General features: G+C 41.5%; 1 protein-coding gene across 6 annotated transcripts in view; it reads left to right on the top strand.

Moving 5' to 3' along the window:
• Window positions 1–10,143: 10,143 nt before the first annotated feature.
• Window positions 10,144–26,743, top strand: part of NF2 (NF2, moesin-ezrin-radixin like (MERLIN) tumor suppressor) — an 84,723-nt gene continuing 68,123 nt past the window's right edge. For 2 of the 6 annotated variants that reach the window (XM_010598753.3, XM_010598752.3), the window contains exon 1: window positions 10,155–10,651. In XM_010598753.3, coding sequence (XP_010597055.1) covers window positions 10,538–10,651 — 114 coding nt within the window. In that variant the 5' untranslated portion in view covers window positions 10,155–10,537. Of the gene's footprint in view, window positions 10,652–26,743 lie in introns of all 6 variants that reach the window. The other 4 variants (XR_002787961.2, XR_002787960.2, XM_023559254.2 and 1 more) reach the window with 4 other exon arrangements.

Genomic DNA, 26,743 nt, shown 5'->3' with positions numbered 1-26,743 from the left:
GCCTATACCCAGAGATGCCTTGAAAGAAAGGCTTGGAGATTGCGGTTCAATGAATTACTTAATATGGCCCTTCTAGCCGTAGTTTTTGTGTTTCACACACATTGATTGAGTGGGACTATTGATTTAGGAGATAATATTGGAGCCATTATTCCCTGTCCTAGAATGTGACCCAGCTGGAGATGAACTCGCAAGGACACGTCAACTGGGCCCTGAGGTATAAAGACAATAGCTAGGACAATCTTGGAAAACATCTCTTAGGGAAACTTTCACATAAACTAATTACAAACAGCACAAAAGACCCACATACTTTCCACTCTTTTTTTTTTTTGGGGGGGCTTTAGTGAATAGTAAGGTTTGTCAGACCAATGAAGATCCTCCTAACTGTCCTTACTAAAATTTGTACCAACGATTATCAAGAAAGGCAATTCAAAATGTAGAATCATGGAAATTTAGCAGTGGTTAGCCAATCTGTGAAAAGGTGAAGCTTTCAATGGTTTTGCCCATTTGTTATGTTAATATATACTGATTATTCCTTAATGTCTCTTGGACTCAGGCAGACAAGGCTCTAGCATCGTGCTTGTCCATTTTTCCACTCTTGTTTGTTGTGTAATATTCCTCAGACTTGACGGCACTAGGTTTTTGGGGTGGGCAGACATGGCTGTGGCAGCATGTTTGTCCATTTTCCCATTCTTGCCTGTTCTGTAATATTCCTTGGACTTGGCAGACATGGCTCTAACAGCATGCTTGTCTGTTTTCCTACTTTTGCCTTTTTGAATATATGCTGAATAAAACTTTTCTTTTTGCTGTACTAAACTTCGTGATGTTTTTACCCTACAATACTATGCAAATAAGGTATACGAAACCCTAACAAAAGAGACTGATCAGTTTTGCCATCTTTTTGGGTTTAAAATGAGCCATCCCAGAGGCTGGAAGGGAGGATCTCACCACCACCAAGAAAGAAGAGCCAGAAGTGGACTATGTCCTTTGGACCTGAGATTCCTGCACTGAGAAGCTCCTGGAACCAGGAGACTAAGAGAGAGAGAGAGAGAGAGCTGTAACTCTGAAGATGGTGAGAAGCGGTGGCAACAGAGGCAGGAAATGGTGCAGTGGGCTTCCTGGCCCACAGAGCTAGAAAGCTGAGTGTCTTTGGGCAGGAGGCTTGCTTCTGGGGTGGGGTATCACTGGGCACTTGGTAGAGTTAGGTTTGTCGACTCACTGAGCTAGGGATGAGCACCTCCAGGCCGAGGCTTACTGGCAGAGTGGGGCATCTCTGGGTACTTATCAGCAGAGCTAAAAGAGCTTTGTAACACTTGCCCCAGCAGGGCAAAGGCCTACAAGCCAGAGAGAAGCATGTCTGTGCTCACGGCTGAGTAGAGGCTGCCCTGATGGAAGAACTCTGTCCTGAGTGTCCCTGAACCTAAAGTGTAACCTGTTAGTTCCTTAATAAACCCCATAACTATGAGTATGGTCTGTGAGTTCTGTGTGGCCATTGCAATGAATTATCGAATCCAGCAGAGAAGTAGAGAGTGCTGTGGCAGGGACCGCTGATGTCAGAATTGTAAAAAGGTTGGAGAGAGGAGGTCCATCTGACCTCTGCCCCATAGGAATCAGCCTCGGGCTGTTGATCTTGATTCTCCTTCCCTCTCGTGATAGATATTAGGCTGAGGAGGTCAGACTCCATCCCCACACCATTTTTTACGGACATCCATTTCAGAGAGGAAACCCTGGTGGAGTAGTGGTTAAGAGCTATGGCTGCTAACCAAAATGTCTGCAGTTTGAATCCACCAGGTACTCCTTGGAAACGCTATGGGGCAGTTCTACTCTGTCCTATAGGGTCGCTATGAGTTGGAATCAACTTGATGGCAACGGGACTTCCAAGAAATCAGTCTGCAGAGCACCGCTCCACTCTGACTCACATGGGGTTGCGTGAGTTGGAATTGACCCTATGGCAAATGGCAACTATTCTTTTTTTGCAATTCCATTTCCTATTCCCCCCCATTTTAAGAATAAGATGGTAAAAACATCTCTGCAGTCACACAGCTGGTGAGTGGAAGCCCCTTGGACATAGATGACAGGACACTGGCTTTGTGCTAATGTGCAGTAAAAGTAATTCTGCAAGTGGCCAAAAATGATGGGGTCCAGTTTTCTGCAGAAGGGCCACAATTGTTAAAACCTAAATGCACAGAGAAACACCAAAAACTAGTGTAACAGAATATATTTATTGTGAGTAGATACAATTTGAATTGGGCGGTGTCTACCAGGCAAGTATCAGGAAGGTGCTCCAAAGAGAGGACAGTGAAAATGGGGTACATTGGTCATTGTCATGTTAATTTCTCGAGGTAGCATCGGAACACCTGCAGGGCTCCAGAGTCAGTGGGTTATAAAACAGTCACTAAGGACATACCATACATTTTCCAGTCAGACCCTGGGGTTCCTGCTCCTGGCTGCACATAGATAAATCTCTAAAAGAGCCCAATGCCGAAGGCCAAACCATCTCTGCTAAGCTGCTTACTAAGCTGTTGTTTGACTTGAAGGTGACTTTAGTAAAGCAGTTCCTTAAAGGCTCAAGGTTTAAAAGGACACCTATAGGCAGATGGTCTGAGTGAGTCACCCCAACTCCATGAACCCAGAAATCTGGATTCCAGGTGAATTAAAATGATTCGTCACAATGTAGAACTCACATGTAGCATCCAGGACAAGTTGATTTCGTCTGGAGTTCACAGATGTGCTTTGGAAGGGTCTTTCTGTGAACCTTCTGAAACCATATGCAAAATTATGTGTATGTGTGCATTCCTTTGTGGAGAAGATCTACTGGTTTCATCAGATTCTCAACAGAGTGATTTTGGCTCAAAAAGATTAAAGGATCACTGCTCTATAGAGCAGAGTTTCTTTATCTTGGCATGATTGACATTTAGGGCTGGGTAGTTCTTTGTTGTGGGGGGTGGGGTTGTTCTGTGCACTGTAGGATGTTTAGCAGTATCCTTGGCCTTTATCCATAAAGGCCAGAAGCACCCCCAGTTGTGACAACCAAGGCAGTCTCCAGGTATTGCCAGCTTCCTGGGTGGGGGGCAATACTGCCCCTGATAGAGAACCACTATTCCAGAGTACACTGAACATGCATCAGGATCACCTGGAGACCTTGTTAAAATACAGATCCCTGGACTCCACACCCGGAGTGTTTGGTTCAGTCTTTCTGGGGTGGGGCCTGAGAACTCGCATTTCTCACAAGTTCCCAGGTGATACCATTGCTGCTGGTCCAGGGACCACACTTTGAGAATCACTAATCTTCTGGAAGAATGGATGAACGAAGTGTATATCAGGTGAGATCTGGATTCAAACAGTCCTGGATGCAAATCACTGCTAATTATGATCTTGGGTAAATTACCTCATTTCAGCCTTCTTCAGTTTCCTCATCATAAGCTGGGGACATAAACCAAAACCTGTTGCCATCAAGTTTATTCTAACTCATATGGGCCCTATAGGACAGAATAGAACTGCCTCATAGGGTTTCAAAGGCTATAAATCTTTGCGGAAATGGACTGCCATATCTTTCTGTCACTGAGCAGCTGGTAGGTTCAAGCCACTGACCTTTCAGTTAGCATCTGAGTGCTTAACCACTGCACAACCAGACCTGCTTGTGCTAGGGATGTAATACCTACAAAATAGGGTTTTAGTAAGGAAGAAAAGAAATAAAGCGTGAAAGGACTTTGCAGAGTGCCTTAAATGGTAAGCACTTAATATTTTTATTGTTTCCATAATTGAGACCATAAGTGTGTCCTCATGTCCTTCACCTATTCATTCAACAAATATTTATTGGCTGGTGTCTGTGTGCCAGTCTTTCTCAATGTGCACTACCTGAATTATTTCACTGTATCCTCCTCAAACCCTTATCTGGCAGATACTATTACCATCTCTGTTAATTCTTTGTGAGTGGCACCTTTAATGCTTGCGTAATATTCCATTGCATCTATTTTTGTTCCTTGCTGTGGCCTTCCTTCTGAGATCCAGACTTATGTATATTTATACCTGGATGTCCCCTCAGGCATGTTAAACTGGGTATGTTTGGCCAATTAGTGCAGTGCAGAGCACTTAGTAGACCCTCCATTAATATGAGGTGTCACTGGCCCCCAGTGTTATTTTTTAGCCCCTGCTGTCTGGTCCTCAGTGAGTTTCATCAGTCACTTATTTTCTGCCAGCAAACTTGGCCCTGGGTTAAAGCCCTGATTTGTTGTCCCAGTGGGGAGCCTACAGGACAATCCAGCCTGGTTCTCCCACCTGCAGAGAAGAACTGAAGGAATGAAAATGAAGATATTCCTACTGCCCTGAACAATCAGTCTGGTGGGGAGAATTTACAGGCAGTACACAGGACATAAAGTTCCCCCATTGCATCCCCACTGGGTGTGCCAGTAAGTGATTCCTGGGGCCTGGCTTGCAGTGAAGAGCTAGATTTATGCTATTGGTATAGTTACAGCATCAGTGTCTGTTGAGTGCTCCAGAACTATAGTTCATGTTTCTTTCTTGAAGATGCAACAAGGAGCAATTTAGAAGCCACAACATGGGAAGCAGGGCAGGACAGGCAAGCTCTGGGTGGGCTAGACCTGGGTTTGAATCCCAGCTTTGCCACTTACTATTATGAAGATGACAAAACCCTGCCTGCTGAAAGCGAAGACGCCTTGAAGCACTGATGAAGATCAAAGACTACAGCCTTTAACATGGATTGTACTAACAAGAAGAAAACAAAAATCCTTACAACTGGACCAATAAGCAACATCATGATAAACGGAGAAAAGATTGAAGCTGTAAAGGACTTCATTTTACATGGATCCACAATCAATGCCAATGGAAGCAGTGTTACAAAACAGGGCTTCCCAGCTCAGGACTAAGCCCGGCTTAGGTTCTTACTTTCTTCTGAACAAGAATGACCAAGAGAGGCTCAGAGATTCCACACAAACAAAGGTTTATTAGAGACAGAGTAAAAGGCTCGCAAGGGAGAGAGGGAGAGGGGTTTCCACCTACACTAGCCTCCAGTCTCTCACTGGACAAAGGATCCTCTAGGGCTTATAAAAGTTTTTAGATAGGAAAAACGCATTATCTTTATTCATTAGATGGGTGGAGATTTCCAGGGGAAGGGGAGGGATTATGAAAATTAAATGCATGTGCAGTTAGAATTCAAGATGGACTTCCTTGCAGAGGTTGCTGGAACCAAGATGGAGTCTGTTACAAAGGCTGCTGGGAGGTCGAACAGGACTTATTCTGGGATGTCATGCATGCGTGATGCCTCTGGATCTTGGTTCAAGGCCCGGCGAGGGGTCCCTGTTCATTTTTGTCTCATGTGGAAGGTCATTCATGGTCCATGTTGATCTTTACTACATATGCTCTGCACATGGTGAGGCCTTGAAAAACAACTCAGGAAGATTATCAGTAATTTATAGCTGGTCAAGCACACAGGGCCCTGAAATGTAGTCCCTTATCTTGTCTAAGCACCTAGTTTGTTAACTATAAGTAGTTTTCGGGTGCCAGCAGCAACAGTTATATGGTGGTTTGCACTTAGGTTTAGATTCAGAGACTATTTAATTATAGCTGGTCAAGCACACAGGGCCTTGAAATGTAGCCTTGATTTAATTCAGCCAGCAGCTCCATCTCTTGCCTGTCTCGGCAGCAGTCAAGAAATCAAAGGACGTGTTGCATTGGGCAAATCTGCTCCAAAAGATCTCTTTCAGGTGTTAAAAAGCAAAGATGTCACCTTGAGGTGGTACTAAGGTGCGCCTGACCCAAGTCAGGGTATTTTCAGTTGTCTCATATGCTTGGGAAACCTGGACAATGAATAAGGAAGACTGAAGAATTGATGCCTTTGAATTATGGTGTTGGAGAAGAATATTGAATATACCATGAACTGCCAGAAGAATGAACAAATCTGTCTTGGAAGAAGTACAACTAGAACGCTCTTTAGAAGCGAGGATGGTAAAACTTTGTCTCACGTACTTTGGACATGTTATCAGGAGGAACCAGTCCCTGGAGAAGGATATCATGCTTGAAACAGGGTCAGTAAAAAAGATGAACACCCTCAATGAGATGCACTGACACATGCCCACAACGATGGGCTCAAACATAGTAATGATTGTGAAGATGGTGCAGGACCAGGCAATGTTTCATTCTGTTGTACGTACGGTTGCTATGAGTCAGAACTGACTCTATGGCATTAACAACAGCATCTGGGTGAGCAAGTGACTTTATCATGCTAAAAGTCTCATCTTCTTCATCTGCAGAGTGGGGGTAATGCTGATGATGGTTAACACTTATGTGTGATTAAATCTTCTCTACTGGACAATTAAAGAGCCCTGGTCAGAATCGACTTGATGGCAACGGGCTTGGTTTGGTTTTGGTGGCACTGTGGTTAAGAGCTCAGCTGCTAACGAAAAGGTTGGCAGTTCAAATCCACCAGCTGCTCCTCGAAATCCTATGTGGCAGTTGTACTCTGCTCCATAGGGTCACTATGAGTCAGAATTGACTCTATAGCAACAGGTTTTTTTTGTTTTGTTTTGTGGCGCAACAATTGGGTGCTTGGCTGCTAACCCAAAGGTCGATGGTTCAAACCTACACAGCGACTCCACAGGAGAAAGACCTGGCTATGAAAACCCTATGGGGCAACTGAGTCCAGCACAACTAGATGGTGCCTGGCCACCACCACTGACTGCTCTGACAAGGATCAAAATAGAGGGTCCTGGACAGAGCTGGAGAAAAATGTAGAACAAAATTCTAAATTTACAAACAAACAAACAAATCAGACTTACTAGTCTGACAGAGACTGGAGAACCCAGACAGTATGGCCCCTGGACTCCTTTTTACCTCAGTAGTGATGGCACTTCTGAGATTCATCCTCCAGCCAAAGATTAGACAGGTCCATAAAACAAAACGAGACTAAATAGGCACACTCGCCCAAAATAATATGTGTATTAATTGTTTAATGAGAAACCAATTTGCTCTGTAAACCCTCATCTAAAATGCATTAAAAAAAGAAAGAAAAAAACTCCTATGGGGCAGATCTACCCTGTCACATGGGGCCACTGTGAGTTGGAATCAACTCTCCGGCACATAACTACAACAACAACAATTCAACAATTAAAATAATTTAAAAATAAAATCAATTTTGACGATTAGAAATTATCTTAAAATTTATTGTTATATGTAGGAAACCCTGGTGGCGTAGTGGTTAAGAGCTATGGCTGCTAACCAAAGGGTTGGCAGTTTGAATCCACCAGGCGCTCCTTGGAAACTCTATCGGGGTCAGTTCTACTGATAAGGTCGCTATGAGTCTGAAACGACTCAGTGGCACTGGGTTTGGTTTTGGTTTGGTATATTTACAACAACAGCAACAAAAAAAATTATTATTTTTTTAAATACCAAAGCCAAACCAAACCCAGCGCTGTGGAGTCGATTCTTACTCATAGCAGCCCTATAGGACTGAGTAGAACTGCCCCATAGGGTTTCCAAGGAGTGGCTGGTGGATTTAAACTGCTGACTTTTTGGTTGGCAGCTGAGCTCTTAATCACAGCACCACCAGGGCCCCCTTTATTTATTTATTTTGTTGTGCTTTAAGTGAAAATTTACAGCTCAAGTTAATTTCTCATTCAAAAATTTATATATATTTTTTTTTGTGACATTGGTTGCAATCCCCACAATGTGACAGCATGTGCTTCCTTTCCTCCCCAGGTTCCCTGTGTCCATTCATCCAGTTCCTGTCCCTTCCTGCCTTCTCGTCCTGCTTTTGAACAGGAGCTGCCCATTTGGTCTCCTATACTTAATTGAATTAAGAAACCCAGTTCCTCATGTGTGTTATTCTTGTGTGTGTGTAATCTTTGTCTGAAAAGTGGGCTTCAGGAATGGTTTCAGCTCTGGGTTAACAGAGCTTCCGGGGGCCATAGTTTCAGGGGTTCCTCCAGTCTCCGTCAGACCAGTAAGTTTGGTCTTTTTATGTGAATTTGAATACTGTTTTACATTTTTCTCCTGCTTTGTTTGGTACTCCTTGTTGTGATCCCTGTCAGGGTGGACGTTGGGGGTAGCTGGGCACCATCTAGTTCTTCAGGTCTTAGGTTGGTTGAGTCTCTGGTTTACACGGTCCTTTAGTCCTTAAGGATAATATTTTCCTGTGTCCTTGGTTTTCTTCCTTCTCCTTTCCTCTGGGTTAGACAGGACCAAAAGATGTATCATAGATGAGGGCCCTTTTCAAAAAAAAAAAAAAAAACCAAACCAAACCCGTTGCCTTCAAGTCAATCCCAACAAATAGCAACCCTATATTTTTAAACACAGAAAGGTATAATTCAACCCCACACACACATCCATTATAAATGTAAGGAAAAATACAAATTGAAAATAACAGGTTTCAGTTCTTTTAATGGCAGAATCTTCCTTTGACTTTCTGAAAAGTATATAAGTCAAGGATGTTTCCTCAGTGGTCTCAGAGCCATTTGATTTGAAATGTAATCATCAAGAAACCTCACACCTTAGACCTTAAACCAAAAACATCCCCCGAAGACATCTTAAAACAATAGTTTATCTTAACTAGTATAAAACGTCTGCCTTGAGCATTATGCTCTTTTAAGAGGTATCTATATGGGATCAAGTTGACAACAGCAACTTGAAAAATTAGACAGGAGCCTTAGGGGGCAGTGGGTTTATGTTAATGAGAGAGGGACAACTCAGAAAAGGAGGGTGAGAATGGTTGCACAACTAAAAAGTAATTAATGTCACTAAATTGCACATGTAGAAACTGTTAAATTGGTGTTTTGTTGTGTACATTCACACACACACACACACACACACACAAAATCTCCCATCCCTACCACCCAGTTTCCTGGAAGATGAGCATAACTTTAGGTCCCCTGACATAGATACTGGAAAGTTAGCAATTTTGTCTTAAACTTGGTTGTACTGAGTTCTATCCCCTCAGCTATGTAAAAGATAGGAGCTTTGGTGGCCACAGTGGTCAAGAAGTCGGCTGCTAATCAAAAGTTTCGCAGTTGGAATCCACCAGCCACTCCTTGGAAATCCTATGGGGAAGTTCTACTCTGTCCTGTAGGCTCGCTACAGTCGGAATCGACTGGACAGCAACGGATTTTTGTTTTGTTTTATATAAAGGATAAGGTTTCTTTCTGTTCTTGCAATCTCTGTAGTGGATTCCCTGTGATGCATCACATTCTGGTTTAATGCTTATTCAATAATCAAACTTTTCTTTCTGTCGTTTTTGTGGAGAAGTTTTCTGGGTTGAGAGTAGATTCGTTTCAATTCCCTCCCCCCAGCATAATCCTTGATGATATTAAAACATAAATAGGAAGCATATATGGTTAAAAAATGAAAATCATAAAGTACAAAATGAAAAATGAAAATTTTCGAGCTTTTTTGATCTACCAAAGCAACAATTTCATTGGATCCAACCTAGTATGTGCCGGCCACCGTTTTAAAGCTTTATGTGTATTAACTCGCTTAAACTCCTGAACAACCCCATGAGGTAGGTGCAATTATAATCTCTCTTTCACAGTAATTAGTATCACTTCTAATGCGAGGCTGAGGAATCCGGCGGGACAATGTCAGCAACCAAACAGGCCTCCACAAGTGTTTTAAAAGTCGTGAAACACAGAGGTCATTGAATGTAGTTAATTGAGAGCCAAAAAGGAACATCCGCCTGGCGTCTAAAATACACCTTCTGAGGCGCCATACGCAGGGCGTGCTCTGTCAAAAATGCAGTTCCTAGCTGGACTAGGAAGGAACCCAACTCGTGCGCTCAGGAACACGCCCGGACGTGGATTCCCGGGAGAGGCGCGCCAGGCTGCGCCGCCTCAACCAGTCTTGCTAGAGTAGGCGTACACTCACGAACAAAAGCATTCGGAGTGACTGCCGCTACAGCTATTCAACGCCAAGCCCAAGCTCCCGCCTACAGCTAGAGCGGAACTTTCAATTGGTGGAGCTAATCAGAAGCAGGCGGGACGGAGCAGAAAATCCCCGCCTCCCTTGGAGTTGTCAGCCAACCCCGGCTTCTGGGAGGCAGCCGCCGGGTTGCGTTGCGCCGTGTGTAGTCGTCTGAGGGGCCTGGAGGCGGGGCGGGAGCCGGTCGGGCGCAGCAGGGAGGGGACGCTTGCCGGGGGCGCGCGGAGCGGGAAGGGTGAGAGGCACGCGCGCGTGTGCGCGCCCAGCTGTAGAGCGTCTCCGCGACCCCCGTGGGCCGCTGTCGTCTTAGCCGCCCTCTTCCCCGGCGTCCCCAGCCCGACTCCCTCCAGTGCCGGGCCGCGTCCGCCCCGTCGGTCCCGGCTCGCGTACCCTCCCCGTGGCCAGCAGGGCCCGCCCCCGACGCCCCTTTTCGCTTCTGGGCAGGGTCCTTGCGGCCCATGCGGGCCGTAGGGGGCCCGCGCCGCCCAACCCGCTCCCGGACCGGCCGGCCGGCCACCATGGTGGCCTTGAGGCCTGTGCGGCTCCTCCAGGGGGGTTAACCGGTCCAGAGCGCAGGCCGCGGGGGCACAGAGGTCCCGGGCCCGAACCCCGCACCATGGCCGGGGCCATCGCTTCCCGCATGAGCTTCAGCTCTCTCAAGAGGAAGCAGCCCAAGACGTTCACCGTGCGGATTGTCACCATGGACGCCGAGATGGAGTTCAATTGCGAGGTAACCGCCGGCAACCTCGACGGGCCGCGGCGAGGGCCAGCCCGACCGAATCCCTGTTTACCCGGCCCTGTCCCGGATCCGGCACTGACCTGGGCGCCCCCGCCGTGGGGTCAGTCGAAGTGGAAGCTTGAGGGATTCTCCTTATATCATCATCTGGGTATAGATAAGAGACGGGTGGAAATGGAAGGGGTCGTCTAGGCCCAAATCCTCATGTTGAAGATAATTGCTACTTTTCTTCATAGGGCTTTTGGGTTTGGAAGCACTTCCTGAAGATTTTCATTCATTGTTATTGGAAGGGGTTGGGGGCGTCCATGGTAAAGAATTCTCGTTTTCAGTGTCAGGCTTAAGTTCTGGCTGGGTGGTGGCGTAGTGGTTAAGAGCTACGTCTGATAAGGAAAAGATCGGCAGTTCGAAATCATCAAGTGTTCCTTGGAAACTCTATGGGGCGGTTCTACTCTGCCCTATAGAGTTGCTATGAGTCTGAATAGACTTGATGGCAATGTTTGTTTGTTTTTTGGGGGGTGAGTTTTTAACTTTATTAGGTAATATTGTTATGCACCCCGGGTATTAAAAGCAGCGTCTTGTATATTGAAAGTTTATACTTGTTTCCTGTTTCCGAAGCTTAAATTTTTCTGGAAAAGACTTTAAGAAAAGACATGCTGTCTTATACCTTGATGATAGCTGTCATTTGTTGAATACTTAATAAGTGCCAGACAGTCCTACATTTAATCCTTACAACAGCCCAGTGAGGTAGATACCATTATTATCATTCCCTTTCTCAAAAACTTTATATCTAGTAGATGGCAAAGTGAGGTTTTGAACCAAGCTCTTAACCCATTCAGTACTCCTTCTCAAGTAATTTAAATTCTTGCTACTCAAAAGTGTGGTCCGTGGACCAGCAGTATCAGCAGCAGTGACCTAAGTTAGGGGTTGGCAATCTTTTTCTGTAAAGGGTCAGACGGTAAATATTATTGGCTTTGCAGGCCATGGAGAGTCTTATTGCCACTACTCAGTTCTTCAACCCTACTGTTATAATGCAGAATCAGCCTTACACAGGGTCCCTAATGGCGTGACAGCATGAGGAGTTCTACTTACCTGCTCCTACTGAAACTGGTGAAAATTATAAAAACAACAGTTACCACCATTGAAAACTTCTTGAAATGGTCCTAAGGGAAAACAGGAAATGAGGAAACATCTACTCAAGAAAATCCATGAAAATTGGTAAAAAAAAAAAAAAAAGTCTGTGATATTTAAATCAAGACCTCTCCCTCCCTCAGCCCTTCAGCTCAGGGAGGTGGAAACTCCAATCCACACTGCTGCAATCAAGAACACAGGGCTCGCTCTTCCCTCAGCTTCCAGCCAGGGGACTTTCTTCCCAGGAAGAGCAGGACTTGCATGTTTATCATCTTGCACCAAGTTACTTGTTACCTGTGGGCTGGGGCAGACAAAAGGTGGGGGCTCTCTTCTTCTCTCCAGCCCTACTCATGGATGGAGGCTCTACCTTGGATATGGTGAACTGAGAACACTGGGGTGCCAACTCTCCTCGTGCCTTGGCTTGCGAAGCTATGGTTCCACACCAGGAGAGACAAACCAAGAAGACCCCAAGCTACTGCCCCCCCTCCCCAAGTGCTCAGCTCCTAGATCAGGGGTGCCACTCAGAGAGAAGCTTGCCTTGTTCCTACCCACACAGCTCCAGAGCTTGGCTCAGAGATTTTGCCAGGAGGAAGAAACAGGCCATGGAACAGATACCTCCTAATATCTTCCCAAAGAAACAGACTTCATTTGCAAAAGCTCTTGGAGAAGTTCATGGCTAAAGGTGCTCTTATGAACAGTTGGAGCTCAGGGCCATGATAAATGGACCCTGATAGCATGGGAGAAAAAATGTGAAATAGAACCTCAAATTCCTAAAAAAAAAAGCCAGACCTACAGGACTGGTTGACACCAGAGGACTCCCTAAGACTGTTGCCCTGATATACTCTTCAAACCTTGAACCAAAACTAACCCCTGAGGTCACCTTGTAGCTAGATAACAAATTGGCTCAAAAGATAATATCACCCTTAAGTACTGTGATTTTTTAAAAATCTCCTATTTGAGACCAAATGGTAAGCAATTACTTTAAAACAAAGATAAGAATGTAGGAGGGCAGGGAAACTAGATTAGTGGAAACAGGACAACCAGAACAGACATAATGAGAATGTTCATGCATTGTGAAAAATGTAACCAATGTTGCTGAACAACTTGTGTAGAAATTGTTGAATGGGAACCTAAACTGCTGTCCAAACCTTCACGGAAAACACCATACAATATTATTAAAAAAAAAAAAAAAAAGGGAGGCGAAGCCAAGATAGCAGAGTAGTCAGACGCTTCTGGTGATCCCGCTTACAACAAAGACCCAAAAAAACAAGTAAAACGATTATATATATGACATGCTAGGAGCCCTGAACATCAAAGGCAAAGTTAGGAAATCGGACTGAGCAGCAGGGGGAAGGAGACACAGTTCAGAAGTGGCAAGGAGTTGCTGGTCCTGAGTTGGTGGGATCTGTCAGGCACGATCCCCTGGAGTGACCGCGGCAGGGCTGGAGGTAGCGTTCAGGATGCAGTTTCCTCAGGGAAAGACAGTGAGTCACACAGTCTACTCACACCTCCGGAACCAGAGAAGAACAGCGCTCTCAGCAAAAGCTAAGTACTTGCTTTTATTTTAGCACACCCCGAGCCCCAAGGCCATCTTCACTGCCTGTAGATTTCCCAGGGCCTGAGACAGGTCCTGCTGTGTGCACTGAGCCATTCTCTTGGCCTTGGAGAAGGAATAAGTTAACAACTAGCGGAGAAGATAATCTGCTACCTCCACTGAGATGGGGAGCTCGGGACAGAAGCTGCTCCTGTCCAGGCACAAATGGTCTGTGGACTTTGAATACCTTTCACCCCTGCATGGACCTGTGTGGGCCCATTTCAGGAGAATAGGCCCTTGTTGGCAGACTGCAACTGTGTATTTGCTTGAGATCTGAATACACTGTTTCACCTGTGCAGTGGAGAGGTGGGCTTTTAATGTTTGACACCAGTTTGACAATTAAACAGGGTTCTCACCTACCCACATCAGGGGCCTGAGGACTGGTGGCCCCACCCACGTCACCTAGCTACCTGTGACAGGGGTCCAAGGATAGTTGGTGCCTCCCAGTCCTTACAACCAAAAGCATTGGGTGCCTATGGTCCCTCTGCAGAATCCACCCACCTGTGTGCTCTAGTATCTATACAGATACTTGGGGGAAGGTTGTCAGCCCCGTGCCTTGTTCAGAGCGTGACCCCCTGCTGCAACCAGATGCCTGTGCCTACTCCAATCACCCCTGCCCCTCTAAGACTGTAGGACAGAACCGGTACCACACACTTGATGACCAACTACCTGGACACCTGAGCTGAATCCATAAAAGAAAAGTGAATGGACTCCTAGGCTCATATACCTTGTAAGAGCTCTGACCATCTGGTGACAGGTCATTAGAGCTTCAAAGGCACAAATAATCAAGCAAGCTCACTCAAGCAACCTCTTTGGGCATATCAAAACAAAACAAAGCAAGAAACTAGGATACAGTAAGCAAACATAAAATAAATCAATACAATAATGTATGGATAGCTCAAAGCGAACAGTCAGTATCAAATCACATGAAGAAGCAGACCATGATCGCTTCAACAAGCTCTCAAAACAAAGAATCAAGGAATCTTCTGGATGAAGATGTCTTCCTGGAATATCCAAATATAGAATACAAAAGATTAATATACAGAACTCTTCGAGAGAACAGGAAGGAGATCAGGCAAAACGCAGAACAAACCAAGGAACACGCAGATAAAGCAGTTGAAGAAATTAAAAAGGTTATTCAAGGACGTAGTGAAAATTTAATAGGCTGCAAGAATCCATAGAGAGAGAGCAATAAGAAATTCAGAAGATTAAAAATAAAATTAAGGAACTAGACAACTCAATAGAAGTCAGAGGAGCAGAACTGAGGAAGTGGAAGACAGAATTGGTGAGATTGAAGATAAAACACTTGGCACTGATATATTCAAAGAAAAATCAGATAAGAGAATTTTTAAAAAATGAAGAAACCCTAAGAATCATGTGGGACTTTATCAAGAGAAATAATCTACAAGTGGTTGGAGTACCAGAACAGGGAAGGATACCAGAAAATACAGAAATTGTTGAAGATTTGTTGGCCGAAAACTTCCCTGATATCATGAAAGATGAGAAGATATCTATCCAAGATGCCCATGAACCCCACAGAAGGTAGATCTCAAAAGAAAGTCACCAAGACATATTATAATCAAACTTGCCAAAACCAAAGATAAAGAGAGAATTTTAAGAGTGGCTAGGGATAAACGAAAAGTCACCTGCAACGGAGAGTCAATAAGAATAAGCTCAGGCTTCTTGGCAGAAACTATGCAGGCAAGAAGGCAATGGGATGACTTATATAAAGCATTGAAGGGAAAAAAATGCTAGCCAAGAATCATATATCCAGCAAAACTGTCTCTCAAGTATGAAGGTGAAATTAGGACATTTCCAGATAAACAGAAGTTTAGGGAATTTGTAAAAACCAAACCAAAACTACTAGAAATACTAAAGGGAGCTCCCTGGATAGAAAATCAATAATATCAGATATCAACCTAAGACTAGAACACAGGACAGAGCAACTAGCTATTGACCCAGATAGGGAAATCACAAAAATAATTCAAGCTAAAAAAATGGTCAAAATAGGGAAACAGTGATGTTATTATGTAAAAGATGACAACATTAAAACAATAAGAGGGACTAAAAAATGTAGTCATGGATCTTTCATATGGAAAGGAAGTCAAGGTGATAAAAAGACATAAAAGTTAGCATTAAACTTAGAAAAAGAGAAGTAAATATTAAGGTAACCACAAAGGAGACTAACAGTCCTACTCATCAAAATAAAATACAAGAAAAACATAAAGACAAAGCAAAAACAAAATCAACAACAACGAATAAGAGAAAGAGACAATATATAAAGATAAACTACATAGCACAAAAAATAAAGTGAAAAAAACTGTTAACAACGCACAAAAGAAGAGATCAAATGACAGCACTAAACTCATTCCTATCCATAATTATGCTGAATGTAAATGGACTAAATGCACCAATAAGGAGACAGAGAGTGGCAGAATGAATAAGAAAAACATGATCGGTCTGTATGCTGCCTACAACAGACAAGCCTTAGACTTAAAGACACAAACAAACTAAAACTCAAAGGCTGGAAAATATATCATGGAAACAACAATCAGAAAAGAGCAGGAGTGGCAATATTAATTTCTGTCAAGATAGACTTTAAAGTTAAATCCACCACAAAGAATAAGGAAGGACACTATATAATGATTAAAGAGACAATATACCAGGAAGATATAACCATATTAAATATTTACACACCCAGTGACAGGGCTTTAAGATATATAAAACAAACTCTTAACGGCATTGAAAAGTGAGATAGACAGCTCCACAATAATAGTAGGAGACTTCAACACACTGCTTTCGGTGAAGGACAGAACATCCAGAAAGAAGCTCAATAAAGACACTGAAGATCTAAATGCCACAATCAACCAACTTGACCTCATAGACATATACAGAACACTCCACCCAACAGCAGCCAAATATACTTTTTTTCTAGTGCACGTGGAACATTCTCTAGAATAGACCACATATTAGGTCATAAAGCAAGCCTTAACAGAATCCAAAACATCAAAATATTACGAAGCATCTTCTCTGACCGTAAAGCCCTAAAAGTAGAAATCAACAGCAGGAAAAGAAATCAAACACTGGGAAACCGAACAATACCCTGCTCAAAAACAACTGAGTTATAGAAGATATTAAGGATAGAATGAAGAAATTCATAGCATCCAAAGAAAATGAAAACACTTCCTGTCAGAACCTTTGAGACACAGCTAAAGCAGTGCTCAGAGGTCAATTTATAGCAATAAATGCACACATCTAAAAAGAAGAAAGGGCCAAAATCAAAGAATTATCCCTATAACTTGAACAAATAGAAAGAGCAACAAAGGAAACCCTCAGGCACCAGAAGAAAGCAAATAATAAAAATGAGATCAGAACTAAATGAAATAGAGAACAGAAAAACAACTAAAAGAGTTAACAAAACCAAAAGCTGGTTCTTTGAAAAAATCAACAAAACTGATAAACCATTGGCCAAACTGACAAAAGAAAAACAGGAGAGGAAGCAAATAACCCAAATAAGAAATGAGATGGACGATATCACAACAGACCCAACTGAAATTAAACGAATCATGAGATTACTATGAAAAATTGTACTCTAAAAAATTCAAAAACCTAGAACAAATGGATGAATTTCTAGAAACACACTACCTACCTAAACTAATACAGAGGTAGAACAACTAAATAAACCCCATAACAAAAGAAGAGATTGAAAAGGTAACTAAAAAAACTCCAAACAAAATAAAAGCCGTGGCCCTGACGGCTTCACTGGGGAGTTCTACCAAACTTTCACAGAAGAGTTAAGACCACTACCAGAGCACAGAAAAGGATGGAATACTCCCAAACTGATTCTATGAAGCCAGCATATCCCTGATACCAAAACCAGGTAAAGATACCACAAAAAAAGAAAATTACAGACCTATATCCCTCATGAAATTAGATGCAAAAATCCTCAATAAAATTCCAGCCAATAGAATTCAATAATATACCAAAAAAAAAAAATCAATATGACCAAGTGGGATTCATACTAGGTGTGCAGGGATGGTTCAACATTAGAAAAAGTCAGTGTAATCCATCATATAAATAAAACAAAAGACAAGAATCACACTATTGTGTGAATTAATGCAGAAAAGGCACTTGACAAAGTCCAACACCCATTCGTGACAAAAACTCGCTCATCAAAGTAGGAATAGAAGGAAAATTCCCCCACATAAAGGGCATTTGTACAAAGCCCATAGCCAACATCATCCTAAATGGAGAGAGTCTGAAAACATTCCCCTTGAAAACAGGAACCAGGCAAGGATGCCTTTTATCACCACTCTTATTCAGTATTGTGCTAGAGGTCTTAGCCAGAGCAGTTAGGCTAGATAAAGAAATAAAGGGCATCAAGATTGGTAAGGAAGAAGTAATAGTATCTCCGTTTGTAGATGACATGATCCTGTACACAGAAGACCCTAAAGAATCCTGAAGAAAACTACTGAAACTAATAGAAGAGTTTAGCCAAGGATCAGGATGTAAGATAAACATACAAAAATCAGTTGGATTCCTCTGTACCAACAAAGAGAACGTCAAAGAGGAAATCACCAAATTAATACCATTTACAGTAGCCCCAAGAAGATAAAATACTTAGTAATAAATCTTATCCAAGACGTGAAAGACCTATACAAAGAAATCTACAAGACACTACTGCAAGAAACCAAAAGAGACCTACATAAGTGAAAAAACATACCCTTGGTCATGGATAGGAAGTCTCAACATTGTAAAAATGTCTGTTCTACCAAAAGCGATCTATAGATACAATGCAATTCTGATCCAAATTCCTATGACATTTTTTAATGAGATGGAGAAACAAATCACCAACTTCATATGGAAGGGAAAGAGGCTCAGATAAGTAAAGCATTACTGAAAAAGAAGAACAAAGTGGGAAGCCTCACATTACCTGATTTTAGAGGATATTATACCGCCACAGTAGTCAAAACAGCCTGGTACTAGTACAGCAAATATCTAGACCAATGAAACAGAATTGAGAATCCAGACATAAATCCATCCACATATGAGCAGCTGGTATTTGACAAAGGCCCAGTCAATTAAATGGGGAAAAGACAGTCTCTTTTAACAAATGGTGCTGGCATAACTGGATATCCGTCTGCACGGAATAAATCAAGACCCATACCTCACACCATGCACAAAAACTGACTCAAAATGGATCAAAGACCTAAATATAAAATCTAAAACGGTGAAGATAATCGAAGAAAAAATAGGGACAGCACTAGGAGCATTAATGCATGGCATAAACAGTATAAGAAGCATTACTAACAATGCACAAACACCAGAAGAGAAACTAGACAACTGGGAACTCCTAAAAGTTAAGCACCTGTGTGCATCCAAAGACTTCACCAAAAGAGTGAATAGATTACCTACAGACCGGAAAAAAGGTTTTAGCTATGATATTTCCGATCAGCATCTGATCTCTAAAATCTACATGATTACTCTAAAAACTCAACAAAAAGACAAATAATCCAATTAAAAAATGGGCAAAGGATATGAACAGGCACTTCACCAAAGAAGACGTTCAGGCAGGTAACAGATACATAAGGAAATGCTCACAATCATTAGCCGTTAGAGAAATGCAAATCAACACTACAGTGAGATTCCATCTCACTCTAACAAAGCTGGCATTAATCCAAAAAACACAAAATAATAAATGTTAGAGAGGTTGTGGAGAGATTGGAACACTTACACACTCCTGGTCGGAATGTAAAATGGTACAACTTCTTTGGAAATAGATTTGGTGCTTCTTTCAAAAGCTAGAAATAGAACCACCATGTGATCCAGGAATCCCACTCCTTGGAATATATCCTATAGAAATACAGAGCCTTTACACAAACAGATATTATATACACCCATGTTCATTGCAGTACTGTTTATAATAGCAAAAAGATGGAAGCAACCAAGGTGCCCATGAACTGATGAATGGATAAATAAATTATGGTATATTCACACTGTGGAATACTATGCATCGATAAAGAACAATGATGAGTCCGTGAAACATTTCATAACATGGAGGAATCTGGAAGGCATTATGCTGAGTGAAATTAGTCAATTGCAAAAGGACAAATATTGTATGAGACCATTATTATAAGAACTCAAGAAAAGGTTTAAACTCAGAAGAAAATATTCTTTGATGGTTATGAGAGTGGGGAGGGAGGGAGGGAGAGGTGTATTCACTAATTAGATAGTAAACAAGAACTGTCTGAGGTGAAGGGAAAGACAACACAGAATACAAGAGAGGTCAGCGCAACTGGATTAAACGAAAGGCAAGGAAGTTTCCTGAATAAACCGAATACTTTGAAATCCAGAATAGCAGAGGTTGGTGTCTGGGGACCATGGTTTCTGGGGACATCTTGGTCAATTGGCATAATAAAACCTATTAAGAAAACATTCTGTATCCCACTTTGGGGAGTGGCGTCTGGAGTGTTAAACGTTAACAAGCGGCCATCTAAGATGCGTCAAATGGTCTCGACCCACCTGGAGCAAAGGAGAATGAAGAACACCAAAAACACAAAGTAATTATGACCCCAAGAGACAGAAAGGGCCACATAAACCAGAGACTACAGCAGCCCGAGACCAGAAGAACTAGATGGTGCCCAGCTATAACCGATGACTGCCCTGACAAGGAACACAACAGAGAATCCCTGATGGAGCAAGAGAGAAGTGAGATGTAGACCTCAAATTCTCGAAAAAATCCAGACTGAATGGTCTCAATAAGACTAGAATGACCTTGGAGGTCATGGTCCCCAGACTTTTTGTTAGCCCAAGTCTAGAATCATTCCCAATGCCAAGTATCGAGACAGGGATTGGACTGGACTATTTTTTTTTTTATAAGATAGAAAATGATACTGGTAAGGAGTGAGCTTCTTGACTCAAGTAGACACATGAGACTATGTGGGCAGCTCTTGTCTTGATGGGAGATAAGAAGGTAGGGGTGGACAGAAGCTGGCCGAATGGACATGGGGAATACAGGATGGAGAGAAGTGTGCTGTCTCATTATGGGGAGAGAAACTAGGAGTACATAGCAAGGTATATATAAATTTTTGTTTGTGAGAGTGACAATGTGTAAACTTTCACTTAAAGTACAATAAGAAAATAAAAAATAATCTGCTGGAGGTTGTGGTGTAGGACAATTGGGAGGAGATTCGCAGATTTGGTGAAGATACAACCTAATCTATAGGGTGGGTAGTGTGTAGGGAGAGCCTGAAAATAAAATAAGCGAGCTCAAATCCTTCCACATTAAGACACTGGAAAAAGAAGAGCCAGGCAGAGGGAAGGAAATAGTAAAAATTAGAGTGGAAATTAATGAAGCAGAAAATAGAAAGTCAATGAAACCAAAAGCTGGTTCTTTGAAATCAACAAAATTGACAAACCTTTAGCTAAACTCATCCAGACAAAAAGAGAAAATACTCAAATGACTAGAATCAGAAATGAAAGAGGGGAATTACTACCTACCTTATAGGAATGAAAAAGATTATAAAGATTAGATAACTTGGATGAAATGAACAAATTCTTAGACACAAACCACCAAAACTGACTGAAGAAATAGACAACCTGAATAAACCTATAACGAGATTGAATTAATAATTTAAAAACTACTCACAAAGAAAAACTTGAGGCCCAGAAGGTTTACTGCTGAATTTCACCAAACATGTAAAGAAAAATTAGTACCAATTTTCACAGACTGTTCCAAAAAATAGAAGAGGAGGGAACACTTTCTAGCTCGTTGTATGAGGCCAGTATTACCCTGATAAGGAGCCCTGGTGATGCTCCAGTTAAGCGCTCGGCAGCTAACCTAAAGGTTGACAACTTGAACCCCCCCAGTGGCTCTGCAGTAGAAAGATCTGGCAATCTGCTTCTTAAAGATTATGGCCAAGAAAACCCTTTGGAGCAATTCTACTGTCACATGGGGTCACTGTGAGTTGGAATTAACTGGATCAAACAACAAAACATTACCTTAATACCAGACAGAGACATCGCAAGAAAACTATAGACTGATATCTCTTGTAAATAGTATGCAAAAACCCCCAACAAAATACCAGCAAACCAAATCCAGCAACATATAAAAATAATTATTCACCATAACCATGTGGGATTTATCCTAGGAATGCAAGGTTGGTTTAACATCCCAAAATCAATTAATGTAACGCAACGTATTATTATAATTTTTAAAAAATTTTACATGATCTCTGTAGACACAGAAAAAAAGAATTTGGCAAAGTTCAACACCACTTTTTAATAAAAACACTTAACAAACTAGGAAAAGAGGGGAACTTCCTCAACCTGATCAAGGGTTATCTGTGGTGATGAAAGACTGGATACTTTTTCTTCTAAGATGAGGAATTAGACAAGGATATCCACCTGTCACTTTTATTCAATATTGTACTGGAGCTTCTGGCCAGGATAGTTAAACAAGAAATAAATGGCATCAAAATTGGACGGGAAGAATTAAAATTATGTCTATTTGTCAACCAAACCAAACCTGTTGCTGTGAAGTCGATTCCAACTCATAGCAACCCTATAGGACAGAGTAGAACTGCCCCATATGGTTTCCAAAGAGCACCTGGTAGATTCGAGGTGCTTACCTTTTGATTAGCAGCCGTAGCTCTTAACCACTATGCTACCAGGGTTTCCTCTCTATCTGCAGATGACAAAATTTTGTACATAGAAGATCCTAAGAAATGACCTAAAAAACTTTTAGAACTAATAAACAAGTTCAGCAAGGCTCCAGAATATGAGTCAATATACAAAAATCAATTGTATTTCTATATACTTGTAATGAACAATCAAAAAATGAAGTTAAGAAAATAATTACATTTACAGTAGCATCAAAAAGAGTGAACTATGTAGAAATAAATTTAACAAAAGAAGTGCAAAAATTAAACTCTGAAAACTATAAAATTTTGAAAGAAAAGAAAATCTAAATAAATGGGAAAACATTCCATGTTCATGGATTGGAAGATAACATTGTTAAGATGACTGAAAAATACCCCCCTGATGCCATCAACTTGGTTCTGTCTCATAGCAACCCTATAGGACAGAGTAGAACTGCCCCATAGGGTTTCCAAGGCTGTAATCTTTAGAGAAGCAGACTGCCATATCTTTCTCTCTGGAGCAGCTGGTGGGTTCGAACTGCCAAGCTTTAACCAAGCACTTTAACCACTGCACCAGCATGGCTCCTTGTTAAGATGGCAGTACTCCTCAAATTGATCTACAGATTCAAGGCAATCCTTATCAAAATCCCAGCTACCTTTGTAGAAATGACAAGCTAGTTTTAAAATATGGAATTGCAAGGGACTCAGAAGAGCCAAAAGCAATGTCGAGAAAGAAGAACAAAATAGGAGGACTCACACTTCCTGATATTAAATACAAAGGAACAGTAATCAAGACAGTGGTATTGACATAAGGACAGACATATAGATTTAATGGGATAGAATTCAGAGTCCAGAGAGAAACCCATACATTTATGGTCAACTGATTTTCAAAAAGTATGCCAAAGCCATTCAGTGGGGAAAGAATAGTCTTTTCAACGAATGGTACCAGGACAAAGGGATACCCCCAAGAATGAAGTTGGATCCCTACCTCACACCATATACAAAAAGTAACTAAAAAATGGATCAAAGACCTAAATGCAACAGTTAAAATTATAAAACTCTTTGGAGAAAACGTAGAGGTAAATCTTCATGACCTTGCATTTGACAGTGGATTCTTAGATATAACACCAAAATTATGAGCAACAAAAGAGAAAATAGATAAATTTGATTTCATAAATCATAAAACTTTTGTGCATCAAAGGACATTCTTAAGAAAGTGAAAAGACAACCTACAGAATAGAGAAGATATTAGCAAATCATGTATCTGATAAAGGACATATCTAAAATATATAAAGAACTCTTAAAACTTAAATAATTAAAAGACAGATAATCCTATTAAAAAATGGGTAAAGGATCTGAATAGATACTTCTCCAAGGAAGACCCACAAATGACCAATAAGCACATGAAAAGATGTTTGACATCATTAGTTGTTAGAGAAATGCAAAGCACAATGAGATACTGCTTCATACATAGTAGGATGGCAGAAATCAGAAAATCAGATAATAAGTATTGGCCAGGATGTAGAGAAATCAGAACCCCTGTGCACTCCTGGTTGGAATGTGAAATGATGCAGCTCTGTGGAAAACAATTTGGTGTTCTCAAAAAGTTAAACATAGAATTACCATATGACCCAGCAATTATACTCCTAGGCATGTACCCAGTTATACTCCTAGGTATATGCCCAAGAGAATTGAAGATACGTTCAAACAAAACTTGTACAGAAATGTTCATAGAGCATTACTCATAATAGCTGAAAGGGGAAAACAAGCCAAATGTCCATCAACTGATGAGTGAATAAACAAAATACGGTACATACACACAATGGAATATGATTTGGACGTAAAAAGGGACGAAGTACTGATACATACTTCTATATGGATGAACCTTGAAAACATGTTAAGTGGAAGAAGCCAGTCACAAAAGACCACATGTTATATGATTCCATTCATATGAAAGTCCAGAATAAGGAAAATTGATATAGACAGAAATAGATTAGTGGTTGCTTAGGGCTGGAGGGGTGGGTGGAGGGATAGGGAGGTGATAGCTAAAAGGTACAGAGTTTTGATGTGATGAAAATATTCTGATCACTGTGGTGATGGTTGGACAACTCTGTGAATGTAGTCAAAACCATCAAATTGTACACTTTAAATAGGTAAATTGTATGGTATGTGAATTATATCTCAGTAAGCTATTAAAAAAAAAAAGCACCCTTAGACAAAATATAAATGGGCATAACCATGTCTCAATAAATCTTTATTTAAATGAACATTGAAATTTGAATTTCATGTAATTTTCACAAGTCATGATGTATATATTTTTGATGTTTTTCAACCATTTAAAAATGTAAAAACCATTCTTAGTTCTCAGACCACAGAAAAACTGAGAGTATGTTGGCTTTGTCCCACAGGCCATAATTTCCTGCCTCCTGATCTAAGTTACTAATTTGATAAAGGTTGTGAGACATTATGAGAACGACCAGCCCATAGGGAAAGGGGATTTGTAAGACATTTCTTCAGCCATAATTTTGCTATGAAAAGCTCTTTATTCTTCTTTAAACAGATGCTAGACGCAAAGATGAAGAACAATATTATCACCTATCAGGCTTTCTCAATGATGGCACTGTAGATATTTCGGCTGAATAATTTTTGGTTGTGGGGAGCTGTCCTGTGCATTGTAGGATGTTTAGTAGGATCCCTGGCTTCTACCCACTAGATGCCAGTAGCACCTCCCAGTTATGATAATCAAAAATGTCTCCAGATATTTTCAAGTGTCCCCTGGGGGGGAAACATCCTCTCCCCCATCACATTGAGAACCACTGATCTATAGAAAGGGATAATAGTGACATTCAGAGAAGCAAAATGGTTATGTCGTCAAACTTTTAAGGAGCGAGTGCATAAATGACCTTGGGATCTTGGTAAAATGTAGATTCTGATTCAGGAGGTCTGGGGTAGGGCCTTAGAATCTGCATTTCTAACACTTTCAGGTGATGACGATGCTGTTAGTCCAGGGACCACATTTTGAGAGCAGAACAGTAGGAAACATGCACGGGCTTTGAAATCAGACAGACCTAGGCTCGAATTCCAGCTTGACTACTTCTACCTTGAACAAGATACCTGAGCTTTCTGGTGTTCGGTTTCCGTATTGGTAAAATGGCGCTAATAATACTGACCTTGCAGGGTTGTTACAAGGATTCTTAAGAGTACTTAGTGCCTGGCAGAAAGGAAGAAAAAGAAGGAACTATAATTGGTGTAAAGTAGGAGGCTCGGGTCATTATCTGTCCTATCACAACTGTCCTGTTGTGATTTATCAAGCTGTTGCATCTGGTTGAACCTCAGATGTCCAGTAGAAATACCTGTTTGTAAAAGTTGCTTGAATATTCTGTTGAAAGTAATAGTAGTTTGATTTACGATGATAGAAGCCATTAGTCTTACTCTCTTGCCCTGTTTTCTATGTTGTATATTAACTGAGCAAGGTGCTAATGCAAGGAGATAGCAAATGCATTTTGAAGAAAAGAGATGATACTTGTGGAATTGGCTTCATTGAGGTCAAATATAGGTAGCTTTCCAAGAAGGACTAAATTTCAGAACCAGTGGTAGTTAAAATATGAGTCATGTTACTTTATGCTAATAAGTTCAGAGTTTTTTGCTGCAGAGATAGGGAAAAAAGATCTCTTTCTTGCACTACTTGCTGCAGTGCGCAATTGGCTTGATGCTTTGGAGAATTTTTCCACTGGAACGACTTGATATTTGTCACTTTGAGAAAGTGGGTGCTGAACGTAATTTGCCAGGAGGCTAAATGGTTATGTTGTTTCTTATCCAGGGTGGAATTTTACTCTAATAACTCAATCTATCAGTAAGAAGAGACAGATACGAAAAATTGCCCAAAATTGAGTTGTGAGAGATTCTAATACCATCTTTGTTGAAAGCTAAGCCTCCTTCTCTTGTTGGTTGGCGTCCTAGATGTTTTCACATACTCTAGTGGGAATATGATTGTATTAAGTGGTAACATTACAGATCTTTCCAACATATAATAAATGGACATAAAGTTGTCTTTGACAGAAGGAGCTTTCAAGAGGGAAAACAGAACAACTCTTGTATTTTCAGTAAAATGTTAAATCCTGGGCACTCCAAGATTTAGGCAAATCATCACCTTCTCAGATATAAACTTGAGAGGGCAGTGGTGGTTATTTCAATTGCTAAGTTGTACACAGTACTCTGTATGAAGGTGCTTAGAAAGTTTTATTTTTACTTCAGAAGAAAGGCAGTCATCCTTATCAATGGGCTCTCTCATATGGTTTAAGCAGTGGTTGTGGATGGCACGGGCGCCACTGGTCAGGGTCTAAGGCACAGGCAGGCATGCGTGAATGGTGAGCATGCGTGTTGGTGAAGAGGAGTGAAGAAGGAAGCAGTGTGTGTGCTGGCTAGTGCTGCCATCCCCTAGACTCCAGGCCTGCTCCTGTGTGGGAGGAAAGGCTGGGGAATAGCAGTTACTTTGTGCCAGGTACGGTGCTAAATCCTTTAAATGCACTATCTCATTTGTTACAGCAGGAACAAACTAATTTATTTGTTCTGCGTATATTTACTGATTGCCCACATGGGCCAGGCAGTGAACCAGACCTAGCTGTGAACTAGACCTACTTAGGACATAGGTGCTGCCATTGTCCTGATTTTTAGAGGGGGAAATGGAGGCTCAGACAGGGTAAATAGACTGCTTAGCCAACCAGT

This window comes from Loxodonta africana, chromosome 19 (assembly GCF_030014295.1).
Source record: "Loxodonta africana isolate mLoxAfr1 chromosome 19, mLoxAfr1.hap2, whole genome shotgun sequence".
Lineage (NCBI taxonomy): Eukaryota > Metazoa > Chordata > Mammalia > Proboscidea > Elephantidae > Loxodonta > Loxodonta africana.
The sequence above is the reverse complement of the archived record's forward strand: the minus strand, read 5'-3'. Positions and strand labels throughout refer to the sequence as shown.